The sequence below is a fragment of the Fistularia commersonii genome, chromosome 28 (assembly GCF_037954325.1).
Source record: "Fistularia commersonii isolate RoL2024-O1a breed Wild chromosome 28, RoL_Fcom_v1.0, whole genome shotgun sequence".
NCBI classification, from domain to species: Eukaryota; Metazoa; Chordata; class Actinopteri; order Syngnathiformes; family Fistulariidae; genus Fistularia; species Fistularia commersonii.
In genome coordinates, this window is record NC_141311.1 from 8,289,700 (window position 1) to 8,312,262 (window position 22,563).

The 22,563-nt window shown below is 43.0% G+C and overlaps 1 protein-coding gene across 3 annotated transcripts; it reads left to right on the plus strand.

The window, feature by feature from the left end:
• Positions 1-1,353: 1,353 nt before the first annotated feature.
• LOC147217440 (1-phosphatidylinositol 4,5-bisphosphate phosphodiesterase delta-3-A-like) lies at positions 1,354-21,160 on the plus strand. Of its 3 annotated transcripts, XM_086176157.1 has the most exons (15): positions 1,359-1,545; positions 7,280-7,447; positions 10,780-11,008; positions 11,760-11,889; positions 12,383-12,608; positions 14,136-14,337; positions 14,491-14,635; positions 16,058-16,210; positions 16,299-16,451; positions 16,555-16,705; positions 16,860-16,976; positions 17,259-17,437; positions 17,940-18,075; positions 18,396-18,545; positions 18,634-21,160. In XM_086176157.1, exons 1-15 carry the CDS (start codon positions 1,467-1,469, stop codon positions 18,774-18,776), a joined length of 2,361 nt encoding a protein of 786 aa, XP_086032283.1. In that variant the 5' UTR covers positions 1,359-1,466; the 3' UTR covers positions 18,777-21,160. The 3 variants fall into 3 exon arrangements, with proteins under 3 accessions (XP_086032284.1, XP_086032283.1, XP_086032285.1); XM_086176158.1 differs by lacking the exon at positions 7,280-7,447 and having other exon boundaries at positions 1,354-1,545; XM_086176159.1 differs by lacking the exons at positions 1,359-1,545; positions 7,280-7,447 and adding an exon at positions 10,544-10,636.
• The last annotated feature ends 1,403 nt before the right edge of the window (positions 21,161-22,563 follow it).

Sequence of the window (22,563 nt, forward strand, 5' to 3'; positions counted from 1 at the left end):
AAATATCCCACTTTCGGGGATGTTTGGATTGAAAATGCTAATATAAGCACAGTTGAGGAGAGCAAAATGAACAGATTACCAATAAGGCCATTACACGGCAAATGTATAGCTAAAATATATAATCCCAAGCACAAAATGTCTCAGAATGTTTTAGTCTGTTTATCGTTCAAGTTGACAAACATTCTCATGTAACGCCGGTCACCAGTTCAGCCACTCCAGTCCCCCATTGTTGTAAATAGTTTTTACGATTTTAAGATTTATGGTCTGAAACTTCAACGACCCCCTTCCCGCCCCCTGTTTTTATTGAATCCTTCCGCTTAAGGTCGATGTTGTGTATCTGTATGGTGACGCCTGTCCTAAAGACACACCAGTGAGTTACAGTTTATTTGCAAAATTCATTTATGAGAGTATGACATTTGATTTGATCTAGTAGTCTATTTGCCCGATCTCACCCCAGTGCTGGAGTGTTATGGTGGCATGTGTGTATATGGTGGTGATGGCTGCAGGTCTTGATCTCCATTATTTTGGTGGTTAGACATTTTGGCAACACCTGTTGTTTACTGTATCCATCTGCCTTCAATAAACTCTGCACCGCACCTCAGACGTTGACCACAACTCATCCGAACATCAGAGCAACATCAAGGTACCAGCATTGTATTGTTTTAAAATATTAAATAAAAATGTATGTATGTTGATTGCGATGTCTGTGAAATCACAAGTTTGCACAAGCAGTTAGAGTCAAAGCCAACCTTATTGTCATATGACATGCATAAAGAGGTTTGAATAGAAAAGTCATAACAGACAAGGGTAACAAGGTTACTGACAAAGTCCCAAAAAAGCTAGGGTGCAATGAATTAAAGTGATTTAAAGGGTTTAAAAGTGACAGCAGTAAAAAAAAAAGAGCACATGCAAAGTTCAGAGTTCAGTGCAGTTTGTGAATGTTGTAACCCCTGAGTTGCCATATATATATGTGTGTGTGTGTGATGCAGTTGAACAAATCCCCCCCCCCCCACCTTTCAGAACTTTTCCTGAGTCAGCTGCTGAGATGTGGTTCAGTGTAATATAACAGGGGGAGGACAGATAAACCGGCGGGGAAACCATATGCGCTCTGCAGACGCGATAATTGGCTCGGAAATTCATTTTGCCATTGAGCCAGGCTGGGGAGGAGGAGGAGGAGGCGCGTGCGCGTGCGCGGCGTGCACGCGGAGTCACGTTACCTACAGGAATGAGGGGCAGCGCCGGGGTGGGACTTTTTTTTTTAACGTGGAAAAGGAATAACTCCCCCTTCTCTCCCTCTCTCTCTCTTTCTCGCTCCCTTCTTGTCCCGCTCCCTCCGAGTCTTTCTGCGGTTCCACGCTGCGTGGAAAGGCTCCCCCGGACCTCGGACCCTCACTCCCTCCCCGCGCACCCACCCCAGCTCCCCTCCTCGCCGTTGACACGCCGGACTTTCCCCTGAAGTTGTCAGAATGTCCGAACCAGCCTCCGGTACCGGAGAGCAGAGGAGGAAAGTGGTCGAGAAGACGATGGATCCTATCAGGAGGCTCGGTAAGGGACGCTTTGACCCGGAAACTCATAAGGAGTGCTTTATTGGAAAAATGCAGGTTTTCCTCCAGATTATTCTCCTCAGATTATCCTTAATCATCGGATAATCCTCAAAATTCTTTAAATCTAATGCTACGACAACTGTCTCATAGTGTTCCATTTCTTTTTACGCAATTTGTAAAACATTGTGCTCCAATATGCCAGAAACAGTTTTTTTTTTGAGTAACTGACATGTTTTTGTGTCACCTGTTGAGCAGGTTATCAGGGTGAGATCGAGGAGCCCGAAATTATGATTATTGTTATTATTGTTATTATTATTATCATAATTATTATTATCATAATTATTATTATCTAGATCCACCGGGCTCTGACGCAGCACCGGTCCGCGTGCGCGTGGGCGTGACTGAAGTGGTCCTTGTGTTTACACGGAGCCCACGAGCGAGATTCAGGTCCCGGTGAACCCACGGCCACGTCCACGCCTGAAATAGACACCTGCTGAGCTGCAGCAGCAGCAGCAGCACCTGTCAGGATCTGTGGAAATACGTTGCGTGTCTGGAAATCTGGAGCGTCTGGTGCGGGGTACGCGTGTGTGCATGTGTGCGTGCGTGCGTGCGTGCATGTTGCAGTGTGCACTGGATTTTTGAACTTGAACTCATTTATCCTTTACAGTGTGTAAACCCATACTTGCACTGAAAGCACTATTAATAATTTAGTGATTGAAATGTGAAAAATATTGATATTTAATTGTCGTACTTCTCCATTTTTTTTAAATCACAGTTTTACCCATTTAAAGGTTGGCCTTTATCAGTTTTTGCAATTCTGAATATTAATTTTGCAGCAGCACATCAGGGGGCATAAAAAGTAAACATGTATTTAGTATTTATTTCATTCTCCCACTGTAGAAAGTTCTTGCTGGGACAGTTTGGGTGTATCGGTGAGCATTGTGGTTCCTCCTCAGGACCTTAACTCTGTCGTGCACGTGGCTTTTAGTGGAACCCACTGCATTTTTTTGTCATTTTCGTGGATGGAGGGAGCAGGGTGGCAGGGTCCATCATGTGGTTTCACAAGATTAGTCATGTTGTTGGATTTTCTTCATCTTATTCTTCTTCTCTGATTCGTGTAACGGACTGTGGCCTTGGAGTTCACTGTTTCACATAATCTGTATTGACTCAGATGTCCACGTGAATAAAAACATTGGCCGCCACAGATGTCCCTTGGGGAAGGAGAGGAGGAAGGTGGTGGAGGGTGGGCGGAGGGTGGCGGAGGGTGTTGTTTGTGGCTTTCAGGAAACGTCTGAGGCTCTGTTGGCTTTCATAAGTGAACACCAAAGCAACAATGACAGGAAGCATTTTCGTAAAACGGCCCTAAAGGTGAAACCTGGAGCAAATGTGCACCAGAGATTTTATCATAATGCATTTTTTTACTGGAGCTACAATCGGAGTTTACATCTCCGTAGGCTCAAAGGAACGGGGTTGGGAAAAGATCTCCTTCCTGCTTGAAGCGCTCAAAATAAATGCATTAATTCTTAGATTGCCGGGTCATCGTTTATTCATCTGACTTGATCATGTGTTTTATAATATAGGAAAAAAATGTTAGGCAAGATATGGCCCTTGTGGTGTAGCAATGGAGTCACTGTCCTAGGCTCTCAGCTACAGTTCATCAAAATATGACCTCCCACACACACACACACACAAACACACACACGTGCAGGAGAAATAAAGAGAACTGCACAAGGAAACTTTTGGCTGCTGAATTATGATCAATAATCACAATCAAGGAACTGTTACTCTCACCTAGAGTCTCATGGTTTGTTGTTCATATCAGCGGTCAAACACATTGCTTTGTTGACGTATTCAAGGCGGCATGAAAATGGGATTTATGCCCCCACCACCACCACTGGGGGGCGCATTAATCCGAGTGTCACTTTTTACAACATTATGTTGTCAGTACAGATGATTATTCTTGTCATGTCTGGCTTTTGCAAGTGGTGACTATTGACAAAAAGATGTTGGCGTGATTATGATGATGGAAAATCTCAAGGTCAAACAGACAGGAGCAATATCTGGGGTTTTAGTCACGATGAGAACCGTTGATCAGTCCAATCCTGTTTCATCCTTATGCCACATCCACATCTGGCTTTTTGATTAGCAAATGAATGAGTAATAAAAGCGAGAGTTTGACGACTCAAAAAAATGGAGAAAACAAAGAGACCGCTTGGGTTTCTGCCTTCTGCTCTCTGCCGTCCAAAATTTCCAATGACAATTTTCTTTCAACCCCTGTTTTTTTTTTTTTTTTTTTTACAAAGTGACTTTCCTCTTAGATCGGATGATGCCGCTGAGAGCCTCAACCCTCAACCCTGAAAGATAGATTTTCTTCCTTTTCTGGGGGTCATCCTCGGGTCAGACTCCATCTCTTCATGAAAGACTTAACCTTCTATCTAGGAATGCAGAAGTCCTGTCCTACTTCCTGTCTCCCAGAGACCTACCTGAGAGAAAATGTCAGTCTCTTTGCGCTTTCGTCATCCTCAGCACACTCCCACTGGTCCGTCTCTGTGCAAGTGTGGGGCCCCTCGCTAGCTACATATCGTAACACTTGTTGTGCTGAGAGAAACATGAAACGTGGCCCCGGGTGGAGCCGGAATGCAGGCCTGTGGACAGAACTCATGCAGGGAACTGCCTCAAACCAAAACACTCCTTTGCTCATTTCAAGGTCACTTTTGTTTTTTTTTGGTTTTTTTTTGCTGCTGCTGTTTTCCTGCTCATTTGCAGCCGGGCACATTTTGGATTTAATTTTCCTTCCTGTTGCTGGGTTAACAGGCTTGCATCAGAATGCATCAGAGTGGTTGCTAGTCAGTTAGCGTGCGGCCCCTCCAGCATCTGTTGAAGGGGACGTGTCAGAGTGATTTTCTACGGGAGGCAATGAAAAGAAACGCAACTCGGCTGGCTTGCCTCAAGAATCCACCACTATCCCTTGATTCAGCATGCCAGAGAGGGAGAGATGGGGGGGGGTTTCAGGAGCACAGATACCGATGTGCTCGGTTTTTGACCAAGATCCCTGCAGCTAGCCACACTTGTGTTAACATCGTGTTTTGATCTGTTGTTTGACATGTTAAAAGAAATGCAGGTAGAAGAATGAGAATAAATCAGGGCGATAAAGACAAGGCGGCCGACTGAGAAGAGGCCAGTTTGGCTATTTGCGCATCCCAACGTGGCCAATGACCTGCAGTTAATCAGGTCCTCGCGCTCCACTTGTGGGAAAACGCCTTGCATGTGGTAACAGCTTGGAAAAACAAGGCCGTTATTGGACGGAGCCGGGATGGTAGGGGCGCTTCTTTGTGTTCGGCGAGCGGGCGGTGGGGGGGTGGACATCCATGGCTGCACCCAGTTTGCTTCAAGTGTGTGAGTGTAAGGAGGGTAAGGGGAGGGCAGGGGAAGGGAGGGCTTTTTCTACTTTCTATAGTGCAGTAGCTTACGGGGCCCTCTGAGGAGCCCCATCAGCCATTCTGAGCTGTTAATGCGAGGACTTTTGGGGGGGGTTGGAGAGGTTTTGGAAAAAAAAAAAGTACGCCAACTGGGTCTAAACAAAACTGGAGATGAGCAGAAGAGATGAAGCCCCCGAAGAGCAATTTGACAAGAAAGAGAAAGACCTCTCTGTTTAAGTGTCCCGAAAGAGAAAACACGCCTGTGAAAGGTCCTATTCATCTCCACAAGGATGCACATCTGAGTGTCCCACATTCAGAGATTTACTGTAACACTAAGGTCTGATTATTTTTGGCAAAGTAAAAAAAAAAGAAAAACCTGTAACAGTTTGGGCTTTTAAAAATTGTTAGGGGCAGTTTGAAAATGGTCTGCTCTATTTGACCGCACCGCATGACCTCCGAGGGGTCAGAGAGTTGAACCAACAGAAATTTCTTCAGTCAAACTGCCAATGTGCCAACGCTTTGACTCAATCTGGCAGCGAAGTGCACAGATCTTCTCTTTTCACTTGGTGTGATATGAACAATGTATAATTTCAATTAAAACACGCTGCAACTACGATGCCGCTAGGTGGAGCTGCTTCGGAATAAGGTGAAATCGACATTTGAAAAGTATGAATACAGGGAGAGAGAAAGCAAGTCAGTCACATGGAAAACGATTTAACTCCAGAGAAGCATCAACACAACTATTTGGAATAGAAATTTGGCCGATGCATTGCTATTTTTCGCTTTTAGTCCTCCGGTGTGTTCATGAAAAAAAATCTTCATCTTTAAAAAAAAAAAAAAAAAAAATAGAAAAAGTTTCCTAATAATCTATAATTCAACTCTGGGTTAGCAGATAACATCTCAGCCACGGCAGTGAGGGAGCAACTCTTGTGACCCAGCCAGCTTCTGCACACTGACAATGTTTTGATCGATTTATTTTCTGGCGATTGCTCAATAGGTACATTGAACTTTCACATCCACCAATCATAAGTTGGGAGTTCCGTCACATCATTATTATTTGACCAGACAGAGCAGTTTCAGACTTCATTACACTGTCAATACTGTTGGAATTGCAGGAGATTCTGTTTTTTTGGGATTATTGAGTGGAAACTGCCCCGACATACCAAGATAAATTAAGTTGGCTTTTTTTGTCCTGATTGAGAGTTTCTTTATCTATCCTGAGAATGACTTTTTTTTTTTTGGTTCATTTCCCGTTACTTACAGAAGTTGTGTCTGTCGGTCCTTCCTTTTTGTTATCCACCATGCCTGTATTCTCAGTGTTCCCGAAATAAATATTGGCAATTGACTTTGTCCTCTATTTAGCCATCGTACAAATGTAAAAAAAAATAAAATAAAATAGAACTGTGGCTGTGTCAAAGGTATCCATGATTAAATCTCCTTCAATTGGGATGAAGTAGTGCAAACAGCGCAGCCAGGTCATTTTCCATGGTCTAACGGTTATAACAGCTCCCTTGTCCGTAGACTTCTGGCCTGCTACTCTTCCAAGACGGGGAAATGAACTACAAATTATAGTGATTGATGAGCCGCCGGTATCTCAAATGTCTTTTAAATGTATGCCGACCATTGTTCTGAAGTCCGGGCCCGAGAGAAAGCCAATGGATCAGCCCGCTCCTGTTCTGACTTGGAGAGTGACATGAAGATCCAGCCTTGACGGCTTTGCTTTTGTTATTGTCAAGTACGTGTATGTGTGTGCGTGTGTGTGTGTGTGCGTGTGCGGACGAAATAGAAATTTGAGTTCCGCTTGGAAGCAAAAGCATATTTAGTGATTGCGAGGGTGGCTTGATGAGATGAGTAATCGTAATATTAATGATGAGCGGCAGTTAGTCATTGTTCTACATGCGGCAGCAACTGAAAAATCGATCAAGTTGGATGAAGGGGCGCTAGAGTGAGTTGGATGTGTCACTCTCTACTGGTTCTGTTTTTCTATCCTGTAAAAGAACTCATAAAATCTCCTTATGTGCTCATGTTGATATATATATTTTTAAATGATACATTTGATTTTTATCTCAATTCTTGATTCATTTTTGTTATCCATGCGCTTTGCATTTGGTGAGAGAAAATAATAGACAGTGTCAACTTTTCATGAACTGCCGTCAGACATGGGCAGTCACATAGGCTATAACACAAGTTTAATATCTGAGTGACGTGCCACAATATCAATGGATAATGGCAGAGTTCATTGTGTATGCGTGTGTGTGTGTGTGTGTGTGTGTGTGTGTGTGTGTGTGTGTGTGTGTGTGTGCGCGCCTCCTCCAGGCTTGCTGGACAACAAGGATGTTCGCCTAATGATGGAGGGCTCCCACATGGTGAAAATCCGCTCTCCCAGGTGGCAGAAGAGCCGAAACCTGCGTCTGCTGGAGGATGGACTCACCGTTTGGTGCGAGTCCACCAAGAGCTCCCGCAAAGCCAAAGCCCGGCAGTCTTGTGAGTACGGCGGGGCAGAAGGATTCTCCTGGGGAGGGAGGGTTGAGGAGTGGGGAAGAGGAGGGATGGAAAAAGGAGAAGGGAAAGTGAGACAGCTCATGAGAAATGTTCTGTTGCAATGAGAGGTTTTCACTGGAGGAGGATTCAAGTAATACCAGATAAGGAGAAAAGGGGTCTTATCAACATATCAACTTATCAACATTGGAGCGAAGCACGCAGACACACATGAGCACCCACGTACCATGCTGCCACCCTTACCAGTGCAGAATAACATGTGAGCCTTTGCACTCATTCATCTCAGTCAGTGTTCTAAGCTGTCAGGCCGGCCTTAATCTCAGGCCCGCTTCTCTACTTTTCCCCGTTAAAGGGACGGTTTGTAGTCCCAGAAAGAGAGGGAATTAATCATTGACTCCACCACCCAGTTAACTACCGTCACTTGGAAAACAAATATGTGATGGAAATTCAGCAGGTTATTTTAAGACTCTTAATTGTCCTTTGGTGTGAATGAGAGTGAATGGTAGGATGTCTCTAAATGTGGAACTATGGAATTTATCCTTTTTTTAATGGGTTGAAAAAGGAAGGGAAAAAACAAAACCTTCCTCTCAAGTATGGATCGCATCTCCGCTAAAAACATGCACAGCATGTAAGCAACTTTATTTCACTCGTCATCGTTACAGGATGACAAAACATTGACACTATGTTGGTTATTTACCGCACATCAATGTTAGGAGAAGTGCCTGTAAATAAAAACAATCTAGGAGGACAGGCTTTTTGAAAATGTGCCTATTGCTGACCATATTTACTGTTCACTCTGAGCAGAGCCATTGCTTACTGCCATTGCTTACTGACACGGTAAATGCATTCAAACAAAAGAGATCAGACTCTTTAAAGGCCACCTTCGGCCCCAGATGTGTTTTCCTCTCTTGTTACCTTGTTACCGTGTGTGTGTGTGTGTGTGTGTGTGTGTGTGTGTTTGTGTGTGTGTGTGTGTGTGTGTGTGTGTGTGTGTAAATGATGCGTGCGCAGAGCCCAGCACCAGGAGGGACCTTTTCACATCAACTCGTGCGAATTACAACAGGCAGTACTTAAGACAGATTTTTGCCATGACAAAAAGTTCAGAGGCCGTTCCCGGTCAAACGTCAAACGAGTCAAGTTTGATAAGGACGACCCTTCGGACCCTTCCAGGTCACAGGAGGAGACGTCTGCAGAATGTGGCTTTATATTAAGGGGGAGGGATTAAATGGCATTTTAAGTAGCCTAATTTAGAAAGAGCTTTCTTTTACTGCAAAAATATGATACCAGAGACCCTATTTAACAGTATTTCTCAGTACATCTGTGGATGGGATATGTACAGAATGTCAAATATATCTTTACACATTTAAGCAAATGAGTCAGACGCTTCTCTTTTGAAGGCATTGACGGCAAAATTGGGGTAAAGGTCACCTCACATAGATCTCAGAAACATCTCCCCTTTATTTTTTTTGCCTCCTGCTGCTCAGCCTTTTGCTCTCTCGTGCCCCCCACTCCCGACAGCCAGCTGCCTTTGGCCTTGGTGTGTGTTTGTGTGTGTGTGTGTGTGTGTGTGTGTGTGCTTGTGTGCGTGTGTGTGTGTGTGGCTGTACAGGTTTGTGGGTCACTGGGTGGCAAAAGCCCCCACAGATTGTGTTGTGCTGTCACACCAAAAATAAACAGAGTGGTCAAGTTACAGCATGTAACACGGCTTCTAACCATGCGCAGGATGACGTCAGCGTAACCTGTTCCTGCAAACATTAGCTGATATCGCCACGGGGCAGGTAGCTGAACAGAATCCGTTTGTGTGTGTGTCACAAAGATTTGGCTTGTTTCGTTTTTTTTGCCAAGCTTCTGGCACCTCTGGTCTGCTGCGATTGCCTGCAACGTTTGCTCAGGAGCACTTGGCATTGAAAATGTTGCTTAACACTTTTGCCCCCCCCTCTTCCCCCACATACACACACTCACATGTCACTTCTACCATGTCTCTGGGATAACCGCAGAGAAGGAATGTGGATTCATTTAGAAGGGGTGGACAGCGTAGGCTTTATGACCTCAGGGGAGAGAATGAGGCTTTTGTTGAGGCACTTCTCGTTGCTTGACTAAGTGAACGGCACACTGCGGGCATCCTGGCGCAGAGATGTGTTTGTGTTTGTGTGTCCGCTCGGAACCGGTGTGTTTGTGTTCAGACGGGCAGGGTTGCCGCTCTTCACCAGATGTCTGGAAATCACACCCTCACATAATGGCGTTTTACCTCGACATTTTTGGCCCAAAGGCGTAATAACACCTTGAAACCCTCTGGATTAATGCTTCCAAAACTTCTCGTATGTACATCTCTTTAGCTGTTAACGATTGGCAAAAGAATGGCTGACTGTGTGTATCAGGAAGCTGAAGGGCTTATCACTGCGTTGTTAATAAGGCACATGTCAATCTGACTATAATTACAATGTATCAAGGGATTAAGTGGTTTCTCAGATGTATTTTTATGGCATGTAATTTGATATTGCACCCCCAGGTGGGATTAAACCGACTTTATCAAGTGATAAATATAAAATCATCATGCACACCAGATGGAGGAATCACACGGTGTTTGTCAAGTGAAGAATAAATACAACTTCTTTTAAAAAAAAAAATCATGTGATTTTAAAAACATATGAGTTGAAAATCTTCTTTGCAGATTTGATCACTTCCTTAATTTGAGTTAAAGGAAATTGTGATAGGGTTAAGGGCAGACAATACATTTTATATAAATTTAGTAAGAGTGGGATTAGCTTCTTTTTTTTCCATCACCGTCCTTCATTGCACACAAACAGTATTCATTCCCTGGCTGAACAGGATCTGCCTGAAGTGGTGACCTGATTTTCCAGCACTGATTTGGTCTGGTGCTACCTCTTATCTCCATGTTAACCTGCCTCTTAGCTGGTCGGGTCCACAGCATATGTTACCATGGTGATATATCCAGCTCAATAGTCAAGTCAGTTTGTTGACACTGACATTCACGGGTAGACTCTGGCGTTGCATGATAACAAGCCCCGGTTATTTGACTTTGGAAGAAAATCAACATAGGCCTCTCCGGGTCCTGCTTACCTAATAATTTCACATTTTGGTCCACCTGGCTCTTTAAACATGAACAAAAAAATTAGATCCCATTCGCCTTGAGATCAGCAAAGAGACTGCAGGGTGAGATTGTCTTTGTGAGAAAAATGTAATAGCACATTTTAATTTCAGTTCATTCAAAAGAAATGATGAAAGATTGTGATTTTGTTCTACATGTAGAGTCACGTTCAAGGTCTTGACTGTCTATTTCTTTCTCTCGCCTGCAGTCGCCGTGACAGAGGTGGAGTGCGTGCGCGAGGGCTGCCAGTCCGAGGCGCTGAGACGACTCTCGGGATCGGTGCCGGACAGCCAGTGCTTCACCGTGGTCTTCAGGGGCCCGAGGAAGAGCCTGGACCTGTTGTGTCCCGGTGAGGACGAAGCCCAGTGCTGGGTCCGAGGGCTGCGCACCCTGAAGGAGCGCGCGGCGAACATGACTCAGAAGGAAAAACTAGACCAATATCCTGCTCAATTTTCAGTAGGCTAGATTAAAAATAACTGAATCAGTGCGCAATCAGGCTCTTGTCTCGTGCGCCGTCCCACACCAGACGCATAGCAAAGGTGAGTGGTAATGACCGATTAAAAAAAGCATAGTCTAAATATAGTCCGACCAGCACGGTTAATTACGACCCCTCGCAGCCGGAGGATGGTATCGGTGTGTGAGTGACCGATTTCGCTTCCTGGACGATTTCTCCTTTTATCTGATCTGGGAAAACACAAACCAGCAGGGCACTTATATTTGATTAACATCTGGTTTTGTCATATGTATTTAGCAGACTGTCGGCAGCCAGAGATGTTTATCTCTCAATGCTCGGTACACGCGGACGTGCATGCGTGCGTGTGAGTGTGTGTGTTTTCTCTCCCTGCGGTTTCCAAGACAGCGCAGGTTGTGACAACCACCTAATCTTGGCCTCCTGTTGCCGAGGACTGATGAACATTTCTCGGAGAATTTTGTGGAGGGAGCCTTCATATTATTTCAAAAATATCAAATCCTGTGCTCGTTAATATGTAACTCCGGTGAATTCATACCTGAGATAAATCTAGCCCTGCTTTTGTTTGGTTGATTGTGAGAGACGTCTTATCAAAATCCATTCCAGTGTTTCTACAGATTTTTACTCGCAAGATGATTTCAAAAAGAGCCACATGCCAGTTTGTTAAACTTCCACAGTAAATCTACCAGGCCTGGTTTTTGCTCCTTAACCCCTCACACTTGGATCCGAGGCTATCTGCAGCGAGCCGATCAGAACCAGGACGGCAAGATGAGCTACGATGAAGTCAAATGGCTGCTGCAGATGATCAACATCGACCTGAGTGAGCAGTACGCCCGCTCGCTGTTCAAGGTCAGCTGAGATCAGCACCCGTCGTTTTTAGGAGCTCAGTTACGACAACACAGAGAGTAACAAACGGGGCAGAGAAGAAGAATCAATGTTATTTTTGCTCGTTGGGATCATATCAGTTTACTGTTAGACTCGGGAGTCCTTGCCAGGCCCTTACCAAGCCAAGCCACAGCCCCTCGCGACTTCTCCCCGTCCCCTCTCGGTCCTCACAACAAATCAGCAGCCAGTTACTCCTTCCTTATTATGGGCAGTAACTGACCTCTGTGTCCTTTTGTTGTGCTCGCTCTGCCGTTGATTTTCCTTCCTGATGCAACTTCCACGTCTGTGTTTCCAAAGTTGCATGCACGGCTGACTCGAGTTATTAAGGAGATGTTTTCCCTTAAAAGAAGTTGAAACACACCCCAGCAATTAACAAAGTATATTTGAAATGTTGTGATTTTTTTTTCCTCCTCTATACTGTGAGGTTTTGCTGACATTCTTCTTGTGTGGAACCCAGAGGTGTGACCGTTCCGGCGACGGCCGTCTGGATCACATCGAGATCGAGGAGTTCTGCAGGGAGCTGCTGCGGCGGCCTGAGCTGGACGCCGTGTTCCGACACTATTCCAGCAACGGCTGTGTGCTTTCCACCGCTGAGCTGCGGGACTTCCTGGGAGACCAGGGCGAGGATGCCTCGCTGAATCACGCCCAGAGTCTCATACTCACCTATGAACTCAATGACTGGGGTGGGTCCTGAATGCAGCTTGCGGAGGATGAAAGGAATTGCAAACAAAGCATGCAGTGATCAAACAGAATTAGTCTCTTCTTACTTTATAATGTATCACGTCTGCAGTGGTTAAGGAAGCAAGGTAAGGAAATGAGACGAGTTTCAAAATCTCCTCAGGAGAATGTCTTAGGAAGATAATATCAGATGTTTGTTTCATCAATTTGCGCTATCTGGATGCTTTATCCTTCCCGGCAGCAGCAGATGTGGCGGTATCTCAGGAAGAAATTTCAAGTCACTTTGTCCTTCACACAAGTTAAAGACTAAATGGGTGCTTATGGCAACATTTAAACAAATGTAGACAGCAGTATGGGTTTTGCTTTTTCATTTCAAAATGATAAAGGTAAACTCTGTGACAATGTAATTTGTCTCAATAAATCCAATGCATAAGAAGGAATAAGAAGGAATTCTTTTAGAGCATCAGAGGTTACACAATGTCAGATGATTTATCAAAAACCAAAGGAGTATTGTACAAAGTTTTTGTAAAGCATTGGGACCTTAAGAGTGTCCTTTTTTTATTTTGGCCTAATATTCTTATGCTTTCCATAACTTACGATTGATTTTAGGCGGCACGGTGGTGCGGTAGTTAGCTCTTCTGTCTCACAGCAACAAGGGCAAGTGGTTCGATTCCCACAGGGGATTCTGTGTGGCGTTTTCATGTTCTCCCCGGTTTCCTCCCACTATCCAAAAACATGCAAAGCATGCAATTGGAAAATTGCCAAGACGTCTGAATGAGAGAGTAAGTAGTTGTTTGTCTCTATATGTGGCCCTGCGATTGATTCTACCCCACCTCTCTCCCAATGACAGCGAGGAATGGCTCCAGCATTGCCAAGAGCCCTAGTGCAGGATAAGATCATGGAAGAATGGATGAACAAACATATTCAGATTAAAAAAAAAGGATCTGCAAATTGTCGGCCTTTTGAAAGATGTTGTGCCTCTGAGTTTTAACATTTCAATTGTTCATTCCATTGAGTTTATAATTGGTTGTTTCACTTAAAAAAACAAATAAAATGGCACAGTTCTCAGCCTGTTGATGGCCTTTAGTCTTGGACTGTTGTAATGGTTGGGTTAATATGGATGGACTGAAGAAACCATCATTTTAATGTTAGAGTAATTTAACTTTCATAAAGAATAACAATTTCATAAGGGTTCACTTAAATGTTATACAAGTGATTTTGGTTTTCAATAAGTGTTCCTGGATCTCATTTTAAAATGTGAAGCCCATGTTTAGGAATTCGAAGGGAGCGGCATGGCTAACTCCTGTGTGGCCGTGCTCAAATTTCCACATATCGTCTTGCAGTTCTTGCTACAGCCACTGCGAAGTGTGTGTTATCTCTACACAGTGGAGAGTAAAAACAACAGAAATCTTGAGTAATGACCAGGTTATTAACATAACTTTTGTGTGTTTAAAGCCTTAAATTAAAAGAAAGAAGTTCTTTAGCTATCCTTAGAGAGGAATATTGACCGAGGCCTGTTCTTCTTCCTTCAGCTCAGAAGAACCAGTTCATGACCCAGAATGGTTTCACCATGTACATGCTGTCCCGGGAGAATGACGTCTTCAACCCCGACCATGCCAGAGTGTGCCAGGACATGAGCCACCCCCTGGCGCACTACTTCATCTCCTCGTCGCACAACACCTACCTCACCAAAGACCAAGTCACCAGTGCCAGCAGCACTGAGCCATACATCCGGTATTCAAATGCACCGCTTTTTGTTTTCATAGCAGCCCTGATTGAATGTTGCAATGGTGTTTTTATGAGTACACTTAAGGAGAACAGTGTGTTTGTGTGTGTGTGTGTGTGTGTGTGTGTGTGTGTGTGTGTGTGTGTGTCTGTGACTGACAGGGCTCTGAATCAGGGCTGTCGTTGTGTAGAGCTGGACTGCTGGGATGGAGATAAAGGCGAGCCTGTCATCTACCATGGCCACACTCTAACCTCCAAGGTGCCGTTCAAGGAGGTCATCGAAACCATTGCCCAGTATGCCTTCAAGGTAAGCGTTTCACTGCCGATTGGCCACAAAACCAAACGGAGTAGGATTTAATCGGCAACCCTCTGGGATCCAAAAGGATGGATAAAATTCGGATGAATTTCACCCTCCCACAAAATATCGAACCGTTCTGGATGCAGATGGATTTTGCTTATGAATAACTAAATCCCAAATCAGCAAAATCCATGCATTCAATTCATCAATGCAAGCTGCCCCCCATAAAAAATAGACATAATTTAGCACCCCTGGAAAATAATAACTAATCACATAAGGCAGGGGTGGCCTAACTTTTTGGCTCAGAGGCGGCACTGACTTAAAATTTGACAGACGGGCCGGGTCACCACAAGATACGATACATATTAAAAAAAACGCTTGTATTTTTAACAAGCGCATCATCATTTTTGTACGCATCATACTCGTCTGACATTTGCAAAACCAGCTTGGTTTTGAAGGCTCTGACGTTTGCTTGCATTTCACGCACAAACTGCTTTTTCCCTTGTAGCTTCATGTCCAGCTCATTCATGTGTGTCAGTATGTCCACAGTTAGGGCTAAATCACAAAGCCAATCTGTGTCATTCTGCGCAGGAAAATTCTCAAGTGTTCTCAAGTAGCTCCAAAAATGAAATAATCACCTGTTAAAGCTCCCGCATTCATTGGTCTAACCCTTCAATCGTTCACATCAAGTATGAATTCTGTACCAATCTTTGGGGGGTCGGATTAAAACAACCAATGAGCCGGATGTGGCCCGCGGGCCGTAGTTTGCCCACACCTGACATAAGGTGAAAGCTATTTGTGAGTAACTTGGATATTACAGTGTAGCGACAGTATATGCCGGCATTCAAATCTTTTCTCGGAATTGAAGAAAGGTGGATATTAAAACTTGTGAGGGACATTTATTTCCATTTATTCATTTCTTTGAGCAGATATTTCCATTGTATTCTGTCCTCCTTTCATCCATTGTCGGGTTTTCCCCAAGTAGCCATGACATAGAGCTATTAAGTGCCCCTCCACATATTTCCTCCCGTTCCCCCGTGGTGTTTTCACTAAAGACACTTACAATTGTACATGAGTGTATTGTTCGAATGCTGTTTGCCACCTGCCCCCGTCATCCTTTGGTATTTTTTGTGTGAAATAGATAGGAGGTTGTTCAACGCAACCTCCTCTAAAGTAAATATCCCCTGTAAGGACGTTGTCGGCCAGCTGGGCGCCTGCCGGGCAAATCTGGATTTCTGACTCCTGGCCTTCACAGATGACTGCACCTCCTGCAAGTTGCATTTGTTTCTGGGGCAACCGTGCATTGGTGTTCTCTTTGACGTGCTGTTGTGGCACAGTGTCAGCTCCTACATTGCCTGTACATGATCTAATTGAATTTTAATGGCTCAGCACAAGTTTGTTTTTCTTTTTCCTCATATTTGTCCCCCACAGGCGTCCCCTTACCCGCTCATCTTGTCCTTAGAAAACCACTGTTCTGTAGAGCAGCAGGCTGTCATGGCCAAACACCTTCGTAGCATCTTGGGAAGAAAACTCCTCACCAAGCCTCTTGCTGGTCAGCCGCTGAAGGATCTGCCCTCGCCAGAGGTACAGCACCGACGTAACACGTCTTTTGAAGACCTCCGACTGTCCAGTTTTCTAGTGAAGTCATTCGTTCCTATGACCTTCCTTGCAGGAGCTGAAGGGATATATTTTGGTCAAAGGGAAGAAACACACCCCTCACCTGGGCCAGCTGGGCAAGAATGGCAGCCACGCCAGCTTCTCCTCCAGTTCGGATGACGAACTAGTGAGCAGCAACAAGAACACGCCCAAGAAGGACCCCATGAAGGTCACTTCCCGAAGACGAGTCCTTGTCCGCCTCCAAACTGCCTTATGTGAACTTTTCAGATGACCAATCGGTTTTGTCTTATGTTTGCACGTTCCCGTCACAGGTCTCCGCTAAACTGTGCCCGAGACTGTCTGAGCTGGTGGTGTACTGCAAGAGCGTCCCCTTTCGGGGATTTGAAAACACGCGGGATAAACCAGTCGACGAAATGTCCTCCTTCTCTGAAAGCGATGCCCTCCGGCTCATCAAAGACTCGGGTACAACGGTGGAAATAATTGCATCTTGACATTTCAGAGGGAAAGTCAAGCAGTTTTTTTTTTTTTGACTGCCTCGCTGCAGCTGATTCTAATGAAACCCAATTCAGCCTCTTGATCAGACTGGCATGCATTTTTCTGTCTTTTTCATTGGCAGGAAAGCTTTTTGTCAGACACAACAGCAGGCAGCTGAGCCGGATCTACCCCTCTGGCCAGCGCCTCCAATCATCCAACTACGACCCCCAGGAAATGTGGAACGGCGGCTGCCAGATGGGTTAGTGTTACGATTCGTGAGCTAGCCGCGACGATAGCAGAAAATTAAGTCAATTCATTTGAAAAAATGGGACGGGGTCAATTAACTGCCAAAGAAATATACAAGGGCCTCTTCTGATGTACCCATACATTCCTACAAATTGCTGCCGTGTCACAGCACATTGATGTCAGTGATTCATTTCAGTGTAATTCAGCGTTCATTCGCGCTGAGTGGGTCTTGAGTGTCACGCGTGTGATTGGACTCCAGCCGCGTAACTTCTTCTGGATATGCCGTGCTCCGCAGTGGCTCTGAACTTCCAGACTTCGGGGGAGCAGATGGACCTGAACCAGGGTCGCTTCCTCCCCAACGGCCGCTGCGGGTACATTCTGAAACCCAGCTTTCTGTGCAGCCCGACGTCCAACTTCAACCCGGAGAACACGGGCGGAGGACCCGGTCACATCCCCACTCAGATGACTATACGAGTTAGTACACTGCACATTACTTAGAGTCAGATTTGTTGAAAATTACTGTAGGGGGGGAACCGTCTCATTTCCAAAACTGATTATTAGATATGATATATGCCCATTTGATGAAGATATTGACCTCGAAATTCTTACAAAGTCACTTAGTCAATTCTTATCTCAAGATATTTACCCCTATAATCATCATCCTTTAAAGCACAATGATCATCAAGTTCTTTAAATTGAGAAGACCTATAATTCAACATGAACCCCCGCATATACCTCATATTAATAGTTAATTTATGCTGACTGTTATTTTTATGATTTTTATTTTTTTTAAATCATTTGCCTATTCACATTTTTTATGTTCTCTGTTCTTAAGGTTTATTCCCTTTTTAATTTTTTTATTTCAGTTTTGGAATAGTCTATAGTGAGCCAAACTGAGGGTATGCAGGTTGAGAATGCTTCGAAGGGCGCACATTTTGTGAATTTACTATCATTTTTGTAACTTTGCTATTTCCAGGTGATATCCGCGCAGCAGCTTCCAAAAATCAATTCGGATAAGGCTCGCTCGATTGTGGACCCACAGGTGTGGGTGGAGACTCACGGGGTGGCCATCGATAACGCAAGGCAAAAGACACACCGCATTGACAACAATGGTACATGTTTGATCTCATTATTTCCAATCATCATAAACCTGTAACCCTAATTCACAACAATAAATTATTTAATGGGATGTGCAGCAGACGTCGGCCGAATACTGGGTCTTGACTAATTATTTCGGAACAATGCACTGCTGATGATGTAGGGCATTAGTGTATGATTTAGTTTGTAAGCATGGGTAAAATGATGGAAGCCATTAGCTTTTCACCACCAGATGCTGTGCTGATCTTGTCTGTCATATTTTTGCAGCAGCTTCAGCTTGAAAAAGGCCCTAGCTCTGCTTGGTGAATTCAAAGCTCTCGTGCGCCCTCTACAGGTTTCAACCCACGCTGGGACTGCACCCTGAGCTTCCAGCTGCAGGTTCCTGATCTGGCCTTAGTGCGGTTTGTGGTGGAGGATCACGATCACACTGCGAAAAATGACTTTGTGGGACAGTTCACATTACCTTTCACAAGCCTCCGCACAGGTGCTCATGATCATTACATGTGCTTTTTTTTCAAATGGTTAAACACCTGGCACGTTTGTGATATGCTAGCTACGTTCTCTCTTCACAGGTTACCGTCACGTCCACCTACTGAAGGCAGATGGTTCCAGGCTTTCCCCTGCCACGCTCTTTATACATGTCAGAGTGTCTCGCAAAGGGGTCCCCATCAAGAGTGTCTCTGAACGTATCGCCTTAGCGAAAGGCAAGGCATGAGCTGAGCATTCTTCTGACAACAAAGAGCTTTGATAAAAAAAAAAGGCAGACTTGTAAGGAGAAAGTCTGCTGCCTCCAGCCAGATGTTTATTATGGACCTCAAGTGGTCCAATTTACCCCGAGCTGTTTCCCTACGCCAAAAAAAGAGTCTTTCATCAGAGATGGAAATGCTAGTTTGCTCTCAGAAAATCAACGACCTTGGGCTGGATTTTGAATCTGTAACACACTTTGGCAGTGGATGGGGCTGGCTGTAGCCTTTTGAGCACAGCTTCAAGGCTTGTAGGATCCCTTAAAACAACAGTCGGTGACGGTGTTAATCCAGGTGTGTGATAAGTCAACTCTTGTCAGTCTGACAAAACGGTGACAATGTTGAATCGATAATGGACAATATTATTTGGTTTTAACTTTGATAACATCAGTATTTGAACACTTACTTGATAACATTAGGATTTGAACACTTACTTGACCGCGGCTGCATCAAATGAATGTTTTCAGGAATGATACCTTAACATAGTGTTATATTTCAGCTTCAGGTAACATACTTATTCGTATCATTAATGATTAAGCACTAACTGTGAGTTCAGACTGATGAAATAATCTTTCATCACTTGTCATAGGATATATTGTTTCTGAGGAGTGAACAAATTCAGAGTTTAAATTTGCTCCTCTTCCTTAATTTTAAATATCTTTCTGTTTGTCTTGATACTAAAAAATCTTACAAAAGGAACTTGAAGTATAAGCAGTGTTAAAGCATATACAGATGTTTACAACTCCCAAATGTAAGCTTTGTGCTTTCGTGCAACACCATACAATCAAACGAAAATATTGAAGTGAAATACTTTCACAGATTCTGCGAGTAGTTGGCTTTTTTCGTAGATTTTATTAGAATTTTTATTTAAAAGCTTGTATATTAACTTTGCTGCCACACTGTTGATAACCAAGTTGCTCTTGACAGCAGTATTCAAGGGCTCACTTAAAAATGCTTAATAGGGAGCTTCCCGTTAAAAAAGAAAACAGGATTTAAATAGTGGTGCCGTCCTCAAGGCTGTTCCTAAATGATTTTAATTGCAATGTAGATCCATTCTGTTTTTTGTTTTAGCTTGTAGTGAGTGAAGAATTGACTTGTAGTGAAAGTGCATAGAGCATGTGTTGAAAAAAGCTACTGAAGGAAAATTACGTATATGAATGGATTTCACTAGAAATTACATAAAGCATGCTCTTAAATGTTGCTTGTAATTCTTTTCTTATATTTGATATTCTTTACTTATCTTTCATAAGTATTTTATTGTCAGAGTACTTTTCAGTACTTAGGCATTGTCTTACATATTTACTGCAAGAAAAACACTGAATGAATATGGATTTCATACAGTACTGCTACGGAAAGTAGACAGAACCCTGCAGTCAGTCGAGTAAACATGTTTACAAAACTTTACGAATTAACAGTTGTGTAATATATGACTTGGCTGACAGGAAACTTAATTCTGTTAGAATAAAAAAGCACCAGGACAGGCGAATGTTACCATTTGGTAAATCGCAACCAGAAGCACTTTCTCCCTCCATTTCCCCTGATGGCCCACAGGGGGCGACTGTGAGTACCTTACATTTCACTGTATCTGCATCAGCAGACATTTTTCTAATAGGTTTCCAGATTCCGTCCCTAGTATCAGTTCCTCTTCAGTCCAGTGAGATGTTTCAGGATTTGAATGGCAGCTTAACTGCTGCAGCTGAAAGTCTTCCTATGTCTGCCCGCAAAAACTTGAAGATTAATTGTTACAAAATCTGAAACTCTGTATTTCAAGCACAAAAAAAACAGTAGTTGTCCAGTTGCCCAGACCACAGTGTTTTGTTTTTTTTTTGTATTTAAGCATAGCCTTTCAGTATACAATACTAATGAGCTAAAAATTTAATATTTGGCTGTTTGACCACCTATTACATACCCATTTAAATTATAGAGATTAATTCAAATGTAAAAAAAGTAATCCCTTTATGCACATTTTTGATTACATATTGTATAACTATTTCCCACCTATCTACACTAACTGGAAATAGATAATTTTAGGATAATGTTTTATTTTCAGCAAGTGTTATGCTGCTTCTTTGGCTGTTCAATTGAAGAGACTGAGTCTCAGCATGATTGGGGAGTTTGAAAAGTTTGAATTAAACCATTTCACTGCAGGATATGTTTTTGGTTAAGAAAAGATGAAGGCATGCTATTTAAATTGTCATCAAAAGCTTTATTAATGTTAAACAATTTTCTACAGCTAAAGCTTCAGTTGGATCTGTCAAGAGGTTTCACATACTCATTTCTGTTTTGTGATGATGTTGTGTAGAATCTTGGGCATCTATTAAAAAATTCTGACTTTGTGCCTGCAACATGATGGCAATTTGATGTCTGTGTAGAGTTACTGCAGCACATTTCAAGCAAACAAGTGATAGTGAGTTAGTTTTTAATGAGCCTTCAAAAAATATAATGAAAAAAACTCAATGAAAACTGCCATGAATTGACTCTAACGATTAATCTGCGTCTTTGTCGACGATCCCCAAATACCAGGCCCATTAGAAACACATAGGGTTTCATGACATCACCATTGATGTTTGACAATCGGATTTAAAGCAAAGCAAAGAAAAAATAAATAAACTCACCAACCCTCAAAAAAGCTACAATTAAGGGCCACATACTCCTATTGTAAGATTCTTTATGTAAAAGGCAGAATGTCGTATTTTACATCATATGCCACTGAAAAATAGCCCAAATTGTCCTTATATACTGACATTTAATGTTTCTTAGCAAATGCCACAATGTTGTTTTGCCCTCAGGCTAAATGACAGATCACATGGTTCTAATGCAAATGTATTTGAGAGCAACAAAGACTTTTTCTTCTCATATGAAAAATGTAGTATTTAGCTTTTATGGCCAACAAAACAAATGCCTTCATTTCAACTTATTGAGAAAGTAAGCATGTTGATTTGACAGCTATTTCTAAGAAATATGTGCAGTGACTATAATTTAAAAATGTAAACATTTTACAAAAGAAAAAACAACTCAAGCTAATACATAAACACACTTAAATTGCCACAAGCCATTGGAGTCCTTTTTGTTCATTTTCTTCTTGGGATAAAATTAAAGAAAATTTTGACATCATATGACATTAGACAATAAAACATAAGTAAGAAATCATAATTAGATGATTCAGAAATGTGCTTTGCCGTCCTACATCCATTTACCAATGCACTTCCATGACTACCATATCCTTAAATTTCTGAAACACCTGTGTACATAGTTACAATTTAATGATAGTAGTAGTAGTAGTAGTAGTAGTAATGTATTAATTACATTTACCAATATTTGTTTCTCTCATTGAATTTTACTTGGACGGTTTACCAAGACTTTCTGCATAGAACCCCCCCTAAAATGTGCAATACTCTCGTAAAGATAAATGTTGAGATAAAAAGTTGCCCCCAAGTTAGCAAGTTGTTGCTGCTTATTTAACCGAATTGGAATTTTTAAAAGGTCATTGTGGTTATTAATATAAGAGTCTGAAGAGAACAAATATTTTTGACATGTCAACTTCGAGGTGGCGAGGAGTTTGGGGTCAAGACCTGAAAAGAATGAGAAATCCTACAAGTAGGAGACCACAGAAACATTCTTAAGTGTGTGTTATCTTACAAAATGTATAAGCTCGTCTCCGTGACAACGCAGCGGAACATTGTTTTTTGTGTTAACTATCTGAATCCATGGTACCGAGAGAGGTCTGCAGCGCTATTTCCGCTAACGCTCGGAGCCAAT

Bases quoted from the DNA above. Each gene is read 5' to 3' on its own strand.
- LOC147217440 (XM_086176157.1), top strand. From the start codon at position 1,467: ATGTCCGAACCAGCCTCCGGTACCGGAGAGCAGAGGAGGAAAGTGGTC. The intron at 14,338-14,490 runs GTATTCAAATGC...TGTGACTGACAG, and splicing joins AGCACTGAGCCATACATCCG to GGCTCTGAATCAGGGCTGTC. The intron at 18,076-18,395 runs GTACATGTTTGA...CGCCCTCTACAG, and splicing joins ACACCGCATTGACAACAATG to GTTTCAACCCACGCTGGGAC.